The sequence below is a fragment of the Crocodylus siamensis genome, chromosome 4 (genome assembly GCF_052110815.1).
Source record: "Crocodylus siamensis isolate JL-2025a chromosome 4, ASM5211081v1, whole genome shotgun sequence".
Classification (NCBI taxonomy): Eukaryota; Metazoa; Chordata; order Crocodylia; family Crocodylidae; genus Crocodylus; species Crocodylus siamensis.
The window spans coordinates 203,373,360-203,387,316 of record NC_143398.1 but is presented as its reverse complement, the minus strand read 5'-3'; the positions used below and the strand labels follow the sequence as shown (position 1 = coordinate 203,387,316).

General features: G+C 35.7%; 1 protein-coding gene across 2 annotated transcripts in view; it reads right to left on the bottom strand.

Annotated features, from left to right (window-relative positions):
• Positions 1 to 4,011: 4,011 nt before the first annotated feature.
• OLA1 (Obg like ATPase 1) overlaps positions 4,012 to 13,957 on the bottom strand; it is a 176,762-nt gene continuing 166,816 nt past the window's right edge. For both annotated transcript variants that reach the window (XM_090045451.1, XM_090045450.1), the window contains exons 8-11: positions 11,553 to 11,693; positions 10,768 to 10,864; positions 8,572 to 8,694; positions 4,012 to 4,533 (exon numbers count right to left, since the gene is read on the bottom strand). In XM_090045451.1, the coding sequence (XP_089901577.1) occupies positions 4,432 to 4,533; positions 8,572 to 8,694; positions 10,768 to 10,864; positions 11,553 to 11,693 (463 nt within the window). In that variant the 3' untranslated portion in view covers positions 4,012 to 4,431. The remainder of the gene's footprint in view (positions 4,534 to 8,571; positions 8,695 to 10,767; positions 10,865 to 11,552; positions 11,694 to 13,957) is intronic.

Here is a 13,957-nt window from a genome sequence, read left to right as displayed (position 1 = left end):
AGTTCAGAGTTGGGGTGGGGCAGGCCAGGGTTAGGGCTGTGCATTAGTCCCAGCTGGTCCAGAACTGAGCCACACCAGTCAGGCTGTCTGGAGCAGGTGCAGGGTGGGCTGTGCCCAGGTGCATGGGTCCCTGCCAGTACAATGGAGCTGGGGCCAGCAGCGGTGGTCAGTGGTGGTGGCAGCTGGATGAAGCAACGCCTGGGCTGCCTAGAAATGCAGGCCAGCTGCAGAGCCACCCCAGCCCCTTGTGTGGTTGGGGGTGGCAGGATGGACTACAGGCTGTATGATGCCTAGGCCAGGTGGGACCGAGGGACCTGCCGCAGGCCGGACAAAGTTCTTCTGTGGGCTGGATCCAACCCATATTTTTCCCACCCCCAATTTAAGTGAACACATTGCAGAAACCAATACTTTTATATTTTGCTCAATTGCCTAAGTCCAGATCTGGGGGCCCAGCCCTCCTGCCCGTGCTGCTTACGTGGACCAGAGAATTGATCCCCTGAGACAGGGGGGTTCTTCTAGGGAATCACCCTAATGTGGCACAAAACAGAGGAAATTGGCTGTTCTTCATAAACACTGCGCCTCATTGCCAGGAACAGACAGACTTAGGAAATGTTTGGAGTTAGAAACTGTTAGGAGTTCATATCTTTAACCCCTTCAAATTTATATTATTGCTGCAAAAAATAAGGATTGTAAGTGCAATATAATTTAATGCAACACTGCCAGGCTGCACTGCAGGTCGGAGATGCAAAGGTTATTAGACCATGCATGCTTTTAATAAATGTAATTTTAAAAAGATCAATTAAAATAATTAAGTGGACTAGGTTAATTATTCAAAGGGAGAAGCTTTTCAATCCAATTAATAAGCCAAAATATAATAAGGACCAAGGTTATAAACAAGCACTTGAAAGAGAAGACACGTGGCAAAACTTCTCAATTCATTTTCTATTTCTAGAATATATTGATAGATAAGGAAAATACCTACTATTGGACTATCCCCTTTTCTCAACACAATTATGCAAGTGAGCAGACTATGCTAATAAACAGAACAGAGGGGGAAACCACCACCCCCACTCCCTGCAGAGATAGTTAGTGGACGCCCCTATCACAATATGGCACTGGACCACAATTTGTTTCACGCTTTTTATAAGCTCTTGCTGGTGAGTGAATAAAATATCGAAATTGCTGTTTAATCTGTTATGCTTCATTATGCCCTAGCACTTACTTTTTATGCACTTGCACACAGTGAAGAAAACTCCATAGCTAACACATCTCTTAAGCTTGCCACCGAACGAATGATCCAATGGGGCTGATGGGCCAGATTAATGGCAGAAAATGTGAAGTATACCTCAAAATAGTGAGATTTGCTTATTAACATAAAACAACCCAAAACTATATATAGGCATTCACCAAAGTACAAAAATATTTTTTAATCTGAAGCATGAAAAAAACTGTCCTCTGTGATTGGAATTGTTTTCTATATGCTGCTCAATCTTTGCGTTATTCAATTCACTCTATGGTTCTCAATCTTTTTAGACTCAAGGCACCCCCTTTTAGATTCAAGACTCAATGCCAACTCTTAACTTTCACTTAGTTTTTGACTACAGAGAAATAACAGAGCAACTCTTGTGTTGCAAAGAACTCAGACCACAGCAGGTCAGAATGCTTTCGACACTAGGGATTCGTATTTGAAATCTCTGGGTATATCTTGTAAATTGTGTGCAGGTGTTTGTACAGTGCTAATATTGCACAGGACCTGCAACACCCTTAAAAAGATCTTAAAGCACCCTAGAGTGTCCTGGTTGAAGAACACTAGACTAACTTGTTCATTTTTTAAGTGTTGCCTTCTGCAATAAATTGAAAGATGCTAAAAGCCAATATGGAAATAATCTGTCAAAATTAACTGGATGGAAAATGTTTTTGTCCTCAGGAAAAATGTGCAGATAATTGATACAATACAAAGAGCAGAATCTACTGCATTGAAAAAAAAAAAAACTCTAGCCAGAATAGTTCAGGTTAGTTTGTATAGTTAAATATTAAATATAATCAAAAGACCCAACAAAATATAGGCAGCGATAAATTATGCAGTTATTGTTTCAGATATATTTCTTCATTTGTATAAAGCTGTATTTTTACCTTTTGGACTTTCCTGCTCTACTAAAATGACACCCTAAAAAGTGTCAAATGGGACAGAACATAAACTTATTCCTCAGGCGTCAGGAAGCTGTTTCAAAGTTTGTACCGTTTTTGGAGTGGGCCTGCAAAAGGAGTGTCAGGTTCCTACACTAAAGCTAAAAAGTGGCTTTCCTGGAGCTCTGGCTATTACTCCACTTTTTACTCTGGTTAAAACCTGGCATGATCCACTCTGCTGTCCCCACTACTCTGACTTCTAGGAGAATAAAATTGCTTTAGTTACCTCATCATGGATTTGTTCTCAGTGCAGGCTTGTTATCCTAATTCCTTTAGGTTATATAGTATTAAAATAATGCTACTGTGAATGTTGTATTAGGGATGCCAAGCAAATACCTGAGTCCTGATATTAAGAGAGCTGTAGCCTCTCCAACCTTGCTTTAGTGTGTTCATTTCGCCCATCTCCCTGAGTGACAGAAATAAAACACACTTTTTTTTTTAAAATGAGGGTCACATGCATTACCTCCCCACCTCCCCAGTGCAGTTTAGGAAGTGATGCCCTAGTTTGGACAGTAAGTCATCCTGTGGCACTGACTTTGATCTGTGTCCTTTGCTGGAGAGAGTAAATGTGGCTCAAAGGGAGCATAACAGGAGCTCACCAGCACTGTAAATAGAATTACAAGCATTTCCATTATCTTACAAACAGCATGAATTGCCACAGACCAGTTGCTCTTTCCAAGTTTTTAATAGAAGAAATCAAGCACAGGAAGGCCACACTTAGGAGCCCTGGGAATTATCACCATCTGTTACACCAACATTGATCCTGCCATACCTGCAACTCTAATGTGCTAGGATGCATTTTTCAAAGACAAGCAAGCTACCTCCAATAACTTCACTGCACCACAAAAGCAGTTGCAGGACTAAACTTAAGCTTTTAGTTTTATTCCCATTTTAATAATATATTTATCGGCAATACCCAGAGAGTACAGCTCTTGGTCATAGTTAAAGGGGTGTGCAAGTAGCTACAGAGGCAATCTACATCACTAGAACTGATCGCATGGCTGGACACTGGCCTCTTCCTTTAACTTTTAACTTCCTTTAGCTTTTATAACTCATGTCCCTCAATGGGTTAACTACTTTGTTTATCCCTTTTGATCTCTTCAACCCACCTTTGCTTCTCTCTGCAGTGTCTCCTCTTTTCCGCCCCCCTTTTCCTATCCTTTGTATTTAAATGATTTTATTCTTTTCTATTTAGTATCCCAGTTTTCTGAAAGTCCATTCATGGCATCTGACAAAGTAAGCTGTCTACATAAGCTCATGTCCCTCTGAATAAGTTAGTTTCTAAGATGCCACTCTCCCGCACCTTTTGCCTGACTACAGACTAGAGTGATTACCTCTTTCCACTTTTAAGTAGATGTCTGTTTCTAATGGGCTGAAAACTTGATCTGAGAAGGCTACATACAACAAACTCCACTTGGTCAACCCCCACAATTTAATAATACTCCTTTCAAAACAATCTAAGCAAAAAAGCTCCAGCCTCAAAGAGAAAACAAATTTTATATATATATATACACACACACACACATATATTGCTCTCAGCAGTCAAAATCACTTATGCTGTGTCCTTTTTATTATCATTACTATCATCTTTCAATAAATGCCCATCTACAAATTCATTAACTTTTTTGAGACAAATCAGTGGCATCCTAATCTTCCAGTTCCCATGAAAGACACACTTTTAAGATACAATTGCAGCTGCCCCATACTGCCAGTTACTGTATCATACACATGTCTTAAAATTCTGTAATCAGCAGCCACCAGGTGCCGTATCACATTCAGCACACCACAGTCAGTCAATACAGACATCCCCAAACACACCAAGGCTGGTTTTGTCAAATGTTTTATTGAGTGTAGACATCTGGAGTACTGTAAAACATGCATTATCTGTAGATTCAAAAAGGAGCAAGCCACATTGTCCTCACTGTCAAACGTGTCAGGCTTGGCATACATGATGGAGATTAATGAAGTATCATGAGAGTAATATGGTTCCTGAAAAGCTTCTACAATTTGGAGCAGGGTCTTAATCGTTTGAAATTCAAAGCTGTTCACATTTAGTGAACTTGCGTGTTCACTGGAGGTGCCATATTTTAATTCAAAACAAACAAGTAATTTCAATTTGGTGGGGATTTTTCCCTAGATATATACTGTATGTTTTCTGTTTTCAGATATTCCTGTCTAAATAAAAATTCATATGCCTTTTGAAGCAGCACAGTTTATTTCTGATCAATGAACAACATACGATATTCATTTCTTCTTGGGTTGCTGAGGTGTATTAAATTTAAAGAAGATAATATCTCCATCCTCAACTATGTAATTTCTGCCTTGTTGTCTGTATTTTCCAGCAGCCTGAAAATAGAAAAGACAGGAAAGAAATGAATTACTACTTTAACCACAAGCATATAAAAGAAAACCCCAATTTAAAAGTATTATAAATTTTGGTTAAAACAAAATTTAAAAAAAAAATGACGACTCTGACAGTTGTAACGCCTTGATTTGGTGGAACTGGATTTTACAAACAGTCATAATCTCCCCTCCGCTGAAATTAGATTTTATTACATGCTGTTAATGTTACATTTCTATGTTGCCTGTAAACACGAACTCGTTAGATAGAAGTGGATAAAATACATCTTAAAAATATTTTTCTTTTAGCTTTTAGGGGTTTTATTCCTGCTTCTAAAATTTCTTCAGGGGCTCATCATCACTTTAAGACTAGTCATAGAGGAAGACAATCAACCCATGGTTTAAATCTTAGCAGTATGGCTACCAAATAGTATACAGACTCCTTCCAGGTGCTCTGCTGATGTTCTTCCATCAAATAAAATAGAGTTAAAAACGAAAGATGGGCTCAGCATGCAAAAAAGTTGTAATTGTGCATGCCTGCCTTTTCAAGCAGAGCACTCTTCTATGCTTTTGCACAGGAAATGAAGAGCTGTTGTTGGGTATTTCTTTAGAGTAATTTAACTGTGATCTAATTTGCTGGTGATACAAAAAATGGAAGCGTATCAAGTACAGAGAAGGATAGACATAACTGCAAGGGTAGGGGTGAAGAAGAAAGCTGAGAAGACTAAAGGAGGTTTGGTACTATCCTACTCTCCACTTCCTTTATTCAGGAAAAAGAAATAAATAGAGCAGATACAAAATAACCAGCAACTCTACTAAACATCAACATCCATTAACGCTTATTAATTTTCTCCTCTCCAATTCTGGTCTATTTTTTAAAAATTAAGCCAACTGTTCTACTAGCTACAGGGATGGTATCGAGTCAAAATTTGGGGGGAGGTGGTCTGCTTTCTATCACTAAATATATTTTTTTTAACCAAAGGACCTACAACATAGAAAACTTGTGAGCCACTGCTCCAGCTCAACAGCCCTTCCTGTTTTGAAATTTCCTCTTGCAAGGGAAAATGCTTCCATGCAAGACCTCACTGTGCCATTATTCTCAATGACACTGTCACAGTGGTGGCACACTAAGCTCCCATTACAGGAAAGCTGTTAACTAATGACCTTAGTTACAGCAGAATAGATCAGATTAATGCTACATAGTTACTTTAACACCTTTCTGTCAGAAAAACTTGCTCTGCAGAGCAACATGTTTCCTATATTGCTGTCTAGGAATCTAGAAGCTCAATGATCTTGTAGCTGTCATTCTTGAGTTCAATGGCACAACCGGTGATTCTAACCTACAGTAAACCTTAGATGTAACAGCCTGCACAATCAACAAACACTTACTGCCACAGTAATTACCTTATCCCATCTGACACTTTATTAATATAGAAATAAAAGCTTATGCATGTTTTTGTATTTTTCTTTTGAAAATGGGTTTACACTATAAAGGGTTCACTCTCAAGGCATATTAGTAGGTCTTCCCTTTGAAGAGCCCAATAATACTGACAAGTCAAGAGTAATTAGATTATTTGGTAATATAAGCACTAATAAAACTGTTAAAAATCAGTAAGCTACACCACAGGTAAATGGAATTTCTACAGTTAATACATAAATTATTCACACATATTTACAAATAACTTGGTCTACACAAAATAAATGTTATTTTTTTTCTAACATACCACTGCACACTGTATAGTCAGTCTCCTTTAATTAAATACATTTTGACATACTAATGTAAGTTTGTGTGTTTTGTTTGGGGTTTTTTTTCACCAGTTTACAATTAATTAAAAGTGACAGTGTTCCTTTAAATTCTCTAGAGACCATTTAATCCATTTCCATTGCTATCAGAAACACTGGTTGAAAAAATCAATACCCATTTGTGAATCTTGAGTATGTATTAAACAAGACACGTCTAACCAGTTCATTTGCACTTGAAAGCAGCCATCTGTAGAAGCCAGCTTTGCCTAAGCAGATATGATTGCTAATAATGTGATATCCCTGTAGACTACAAAGCCCACACAGAGCTATTCAGTGTATAGTTCACAGCACTGGCATTAAATTAGTTATGCTGTACTGGTGTTAGACACACAAAATCAAACTTAAAAATCGATCAACTTGATAACATACAAAGCAAGCAACTCTCATTACTACTGTTATTTTGGATTACTCCAAAATGCATCCAAATTCAGCTTAGAAAGGCAATGTAAGGTAATGAATATTGCTTATAGCCCAAGATAGTCTATTTAATAAGATCCATGTAATATCATTTTTTTTAAAACAAAGATTTTATTTTACTTCAGTTTTAAAAAGTTTGTTATTGGCAATGCAAATGTGCATACTCTACTGATGCATTATAAATCTGTACCAAAATCTTGTTATAATTTTATATTTTTAGCAAAACCTCACATTTCTGGATGCTTACATTATAAAAAATTAAATAAAAACATTCATGATCGTAATAGGTACTAATATAACATTGTTTTAGGCAGATTCTTAAGCTCTGTACATCATGAGGTACTTAACTTACTCTTGGCATAATTCAATTCTCAGCAACACAACAAGGTTTCTGATGCTAGAACATTAGATTTATTTATGGCTGTGGCTTAGTTGTACCACTGTAATTCCACTTCCCTTTCTGGAAGATAGTTCACATGCCACAATGAACCAATTATAGTGGGATTTTTTTTCACTTCCTGGGGTTCAAACAGACCTATTAAAGCCCTGCTGCTCAGTATGATCTTCCTTAGCGATACTCCTAAGAATAAGCTCAATCTGAAATGACAGTTTTGCATACCTTTCAAGCTATCAAATAGCAAACAATGAGGCAAAGCCTTTCAAATTCTTTAACACAATACAACAGGGACTATCAAATACTGAGGTGGGTTAAAATAACTAACCTTTTATATAATTTGTAATTTTAACATACACCTTTAAATAAATGTCAGCAATGCTACATAAGCAATACAACACCCATCAAATCTGTATGAAAAAGGGAAATATCGCTCACTTCTAATAAAAGCAAGAACTGAACAAATACAATAGCAATAAAAAACAGGATAGCTCTTCTTAAGGCATTGATTTGCTACATCTAATTTATCCCCATGTTTAATAACTGCAAATCAGATTTAATTTATCTGCTGTAATAAGGGCACAACTTTGGGCACCCAATCAGTCTCTGCCCTCTAGTGTTGAGAAAGCAGATAAAATTTCTCATCTTAATAAAACTCTTAACTACAAAGTACCAGAAGGGGAAAAAAGTTTTCAGTGCCTAATCAGTAAAAAATAGCCAAAAAACTTGGTCTGCTATAGTTTCCCAAGCTACATATAATTACTAGGGGCACTATAAAATCAGGATGCTGAAAGATAGATTTGATCCTCAGACAGAAAATATTTCAGCTATCAAGGTAAAACTGAAATGGTAGATGTTATGCTTTTAATGATTGTGACCAGAACCTGATTAGATTTCACTACTTTAAAAATGCACTTCTGTAATAATGTAGTTCCTTAAACATTTGGATTAGAAATTTGTATGGTAATGGCTTCAGTGACAATAGAAAATAAATTTACTTTTTATTTAAAAACGCAGACAGCTAGTGATTTTAAACTAATTAGAAAGTTAGATATCTTTTCTGATTCTATAGAGTCAAAATCATTTTAAATCTTACCAAAACACTAGCGTGGTCCTTCCTATTAAAATATAATAGCTAAAACCATAAATGCATGCAAAAGTTAAGAACAACTCTTGCTCTTAATGTTGACAATCAAATCAGTCCCTTAGCCACCATATCTTGGTTACTAAAATTGTCACATCTTTGTTAGTTAAGTTATTGTATTTTAATTCTTTCACAAGTATAAAAAGACAATACATCTGTGCTCTATTATTAGAGGTGACTGTCAGATTTACTTACCACCAGGGACTTCTTTCCAATGAAAAACAGACTTGAAATGGGAAAATGGTGTGCATGGAGGAGGGGAGAAGGAAAATATGGGGAAGCTCACCTTGACAGCTGCTTCCGAACCTCCTTCTTTAAAATCTTCATATTTCATTACTTCAGCCATAATGAATCCCTTTTCAAAATCTGTGTGAATCTTTCCTGCTGCCTGAGGAGCCTTCGTCCCTTTCTGTCAAAGAAAGACCAGAAGAAAATTAATTGCATTTAAGAAGATTGATTACAGGAGAGCGATTTCTCCTTTCTAGTATGCTTTCAGGCTCTGCTGAAACTTTGTTTCGTATCAGTTAAAATGTCAAGCACACAGCTGACTAATTCTCAATATTGGGACACAGATAGATGCTTGTACCACAGATAAACCAACTGATATTTAAAAGCAGCTTTGTTTTTCCTAATGGTTATCAAAAGCAGCATTGATTTTAGAAGCTGTGATTGCATTCTGTTGTGGGATTCATTTCGATCTCTAGTTCTCCATACAGAATCCAAGGAACATAAAATTCTAAGTAATTTTTAAAACTGTATTACCAGAGACTTCAGTTGTGTTTAAATATACATTCTCTGCTTTTCACACAGACTACAGAATCTCTAAAAGTAATACATTTGGAACCATAAAAATACATTGCTATGTAGCTTAAACCAAATGATAATATGACTTTATTTCCAGAATTATTTTAACAAGTCTTAATATAGAACAAATGCATATATATTTTTTAAAAGCTGTCACCCACTACTACATCTAAAATTCAATAATTAAAATTATAACTGCACATATTCATGCAACCATCACAAGAGAATTTAAGTTCATGGAGAAGAAAAAATGCAGTATGATTGCTGCATATCTTAAATTACAGGACATACATTCTGTGCACATACAACCATGGAAAGAAATCTGAGAAATAATGGCGACCTAAAGGCTGCTTAATAAAGCATGTTAAAGTGCTAAAGAGTCTGACACTGTAAAGCATAGTTTTTACAATAAAAGATGTATTGGGTTAATATGGCTACTCACTGATGCTTACCTGACTAAATATCTTAGCACATTAAATCACAGATACTTACAATCAGTCTCAAGATAAACCAGCTTTCAATTTTTCTAGTAAAGGGCAAGCATTGCTCCTACTGAAAACACTGGACTTTTAGAAAATGCTTTTCAACCTGGCAAATAACGAACAGCGGCAAAACATGCATGCTTTGATGGTATTTTGTGGACTTAGGTACAAGACCCTGTCTAAGAATAATCACTTAAAAGGGTGAAGTAGGGGGAAAAAGTTAATAATATCTATCATACGTAAGAAAATTTGTTTTTAAATTTTTGTTGAAATGCTTCAGCAGCCATAGTAACATTAAATAAAAATAATGGAATTACAGCAGTTTTTGAAAGCAAAAATTATTTTAAAACATAAATCAAAGCACAGCACTAACACAGACATACAACACACACCACTTCCAAAACTTGATATTTTTGCAATCTGTAATATGGAGTTTGTAAGTATGGGCGTTTCACAATATTTTTTCAATACTCATCTCTATAATATTCTCTTCTTTTGAATATAGTATTTACATTCAAAAGCAAACCACTACAACACAGCTTATTGTCTTCTGGGAATACATTAGTCAGTCTCTATGGCTGTAATCAGCCTATATCAATATTTAAAATATATATAATATAATTTTTGGCACTAGGAACCACAGAGAAAACTATCAAGATTAACCACTTCCACATATTCAAATCAGTAAAAGATATGAATTATTACACACTGGTTTTAGGTTTTTTGAGCTCAACTGTGTATCCATGAGGAGTATAATGATGTTATATTGCTTTTATTGCTGAAAATGTAATCCGAGCAAAGCAAAGGAGGAAAGAACCACCCGCAACCCAAACAAACTTAGCGAATACAAAATGAAAAGCAACATCAATTTCACTGCAGACAAACCCAGTCACACAGATTAAGCAAGCACAATACTGGTACGTCTTATCTCTGACCACAGGAGGAGGGTAGACAGATTCTACAGGATGAAGAAATTCAGACTATGTAATAGGCAGAATCAATTGTTACCTGCCTCAATCAATGCAGCTCCACTTTCACTGTTCAGCAGCTCACAAATAATTAAAGTTATCCTGGACAAAAACCTCATCTGTAATGACTAGCTAACCGCCACCATGACAAACTTCAAAGTCAGTGATATCAATCTGAATTCAATAGTGTGGAACTGGATATAGCTGATGAATAAGTATGAATCTTACCCTGATGGTCCATGCACGCACTTCATCTGGGCCTGCAGTGAAAAAGTATTCTAGTTGGAGTGCCGCATACCCAGCCTTAATGATCTTTGGTAAAGCACTGAAATAAAATGAAACCAATTCATTCAATATATACACAAGAAACAGCTAAATGCCTCCAGTAATCAATCTGCAGGAAAAGCATCACACATTTGGAAGACATGGGCTCTTCCCCCTATTCTACTTTCAAACGTGTTGACAAACAGGGCAGTTGAAGAAGAAAAAGCTTTCAGAAGAATTACTTTTTGCTATACTATCTTAAAGACAGCATTTTGATTTGTCTATTCAGAAAACACACAAAAAGAAAGGGTAAATTTAAATCATCCTTTCACACAGTACTTCTGGTCTCATGCAATTTTCAGAACTGTAGGTCATAAAAGCTGAACTGTTTGACTGAAATTCAATATTGGAAAAATTTATTACAGATATTCAGAAAAATGATGGCAAATTTTTCTCCACCATCCCCATTCCCCAGGATGAAGAAAGAGTTTTGGTGATCATTCTCTCTCAAAAATATACATAACTAATACCTATGTTATAATTAAAACACTGTACAGAGATGACAGATGACAGTTAAAAACTTAATTTAAAATAAATCTTTTCACTCTGTCTCATGGTAAAGAAAGGAGAAGATTCTCTCTTTATAATGGTAATTACTCTGTCATTTATTATTCTATCAGCGCAAGCAATTAAATTACTGCAAGGAAATAGTTGATAATAAAGTGTAGGGAAAATGAATGCTAATTAACCTTTGTGTCATGTTCTCTTCCAGATACTTCTGTTTCTCCTCAGCACTCATTTCTTGCAACTTGAGTTCCAAGGCCCCACTAAAAGGAATGACCAAAGCACCTGGGTCATGCTTGTCCACCCACTCTTTAATTTTTATCAACCTGTAGACAAAAAAGGGCACAACATTATCTTGTAGTGCATGCATGACTGTACCACATTCATTATTATCAAGTAGCACATACATATTCATAAGAATTGCACGGTTTTATGATGCCATCTTTTTGTGTATTGCTTTCCAAGGTCAAGGCATTAACAGGCAGTAATTGCTTCAGGTGTACTCTATTAATATTTTACTGTTATCTAGTTTTACTTTAAAATATATGAAATATGAATAATTTTAGAAAATAACAAAATCTTTGGATAACAGAGATATGCAAGTTGGAGCACCTTGATTCTATAAAACTTTCAGCTTCTGTAAACTGATTTTTTCTTACTTCCAAGTCACAGTCCTAATATATGATAAGGTAAAATAAAATCTTTCCTTTTTCCTCTGACTTTGGCTTCTATGATTGTGTCCCAGGGACTTTTAAAGCAGCTGATACTCAGGTGGAAAGAACACCAGACTCTATCAGCTCCTATACAGCAAGCAGCACCCTGGTACCGCTGGCTATTGATCTTGGAGTATATCACAGCTAATGAATACAAGATCGCATGTCTCTTCTGGTTTGTCCCACCCCTCCATTACCTCTTCAGGAGAATACCCCTCAATAGTAGCGATAGTTTTTACTTTTTTGTTAAATGAAGAACTGAAGAAATCTCTCCATTTTCCAATAACTGACAACACCAGCTACAGTTTTGCTCCTTGTGAGCTAATGTAATCCAATTTTTACGCATTCAAAACTGCAAGATTAGAACTTTAGATTTATAAAACTAGTTTTTGAAGGTTTGGTGTTTTATTGTTTCTATCTTTGTAAATTTGTACATTTATAACTATAGGAAATACAATATCACTGCAAGAATTTTAACAGTAAAAATACAGCCACATTCCTCTATACTGAAATGCAACAGAAACATTAATAAATTACCAAAACATAACCTTATTCAGGTAATATTATGTATAGAGGAATATTTCATACCAGGTGTGAATGGAAAGAATGACAGCCTTATATGTTCAGGAGTAAACATAACAGGTATGGTGTACAGGAAATATTCTTGCAGTCTAGAGGTGTAGAATTCAATATAGCATTGTGGATGCTATAGATGTTTCAGCTCTAAAACACCCATACAGCATATGTTTTTACACTTGCTGAGTTCTTATTCTTAGTCCTACTAATCTCCAAGATTTAGACTAAGGTTTTAACAGCTATTATGGTAAAGTGCTTTGAAACTGTGGCCTACAATCCTTTAAATAATCAATGCAAATGTCACTTCAGAAAAAAAATGAACTAAACCACAAGTTCATCAACACACATTTGTCAAAGAAAATAGCAGGGGATCAGAGCTATTATGAGATTAAGTGCATGGCCCACTGAGTAGGGTTTTAGATGGGACAAAGAATATAAAAGTTCACTCGACAGTTTTCACACGTTTGTTATATAAGGCTGGTCTTCTATCGTTTACTTATGTAAATACGCCATCAGTGGTTTTCAATCCTCATTATACAAGTCTTTATTTCTTTCAGTTATCCAGTGAAAATATAGTGTGGTAAAAAAGAATGATATTGGGACAGTTAATACTACAGTGTGTCTAAACCAAAAATCACAGTTAATTGATATTTCTGAAATTTCGTAGGACATTTAACCTCAAAATAAAGTACTTCTGAAATGACATATTAAGCAACAAACTTAAATTATATGGGTATCAAAAGCCACATCTGACATGCACTGGCTTTTTACGCAAAAAGTTACCTAAAAATTCTACTAGTCAAACTGTACTTCAGTGCGTATACACTATTTTTTCTTAAAGTAAACATTTAATAAGCTGACTTTTAGATTGATTAAATAATGTACCACATGACCAACTGAATAAAAGCATAAACCACACAAAGTAAAGTGAAATCTGTAAAAATAATATCTAAAATTGGATTCAAATTTTGTTTTGTAAATATGGTCATCATAACTAATAAACTAAGAACTACTGTGGAACAACAAGATAAGAAATAATTACTTTGGCTAAAACACCAATTCAGAATAATAATAGTCTTACACTGTCATTTTAACAGCTTTTCTATTGAGTCCTTAGAGGGATTATTTGCATTCCTCAGGTATTCTATTGTACAATTCAGATGAATAAAGACTTACAAATCATTCCTCTACCGCCAGTGTGAGACTTTGATCCAGTGAATACACCATTGTACCTTAACTATAATTGGCAAAAAACCTGACAGTGTAGAGCATCACAAGCTTAATAACAAAGGAGAATATCT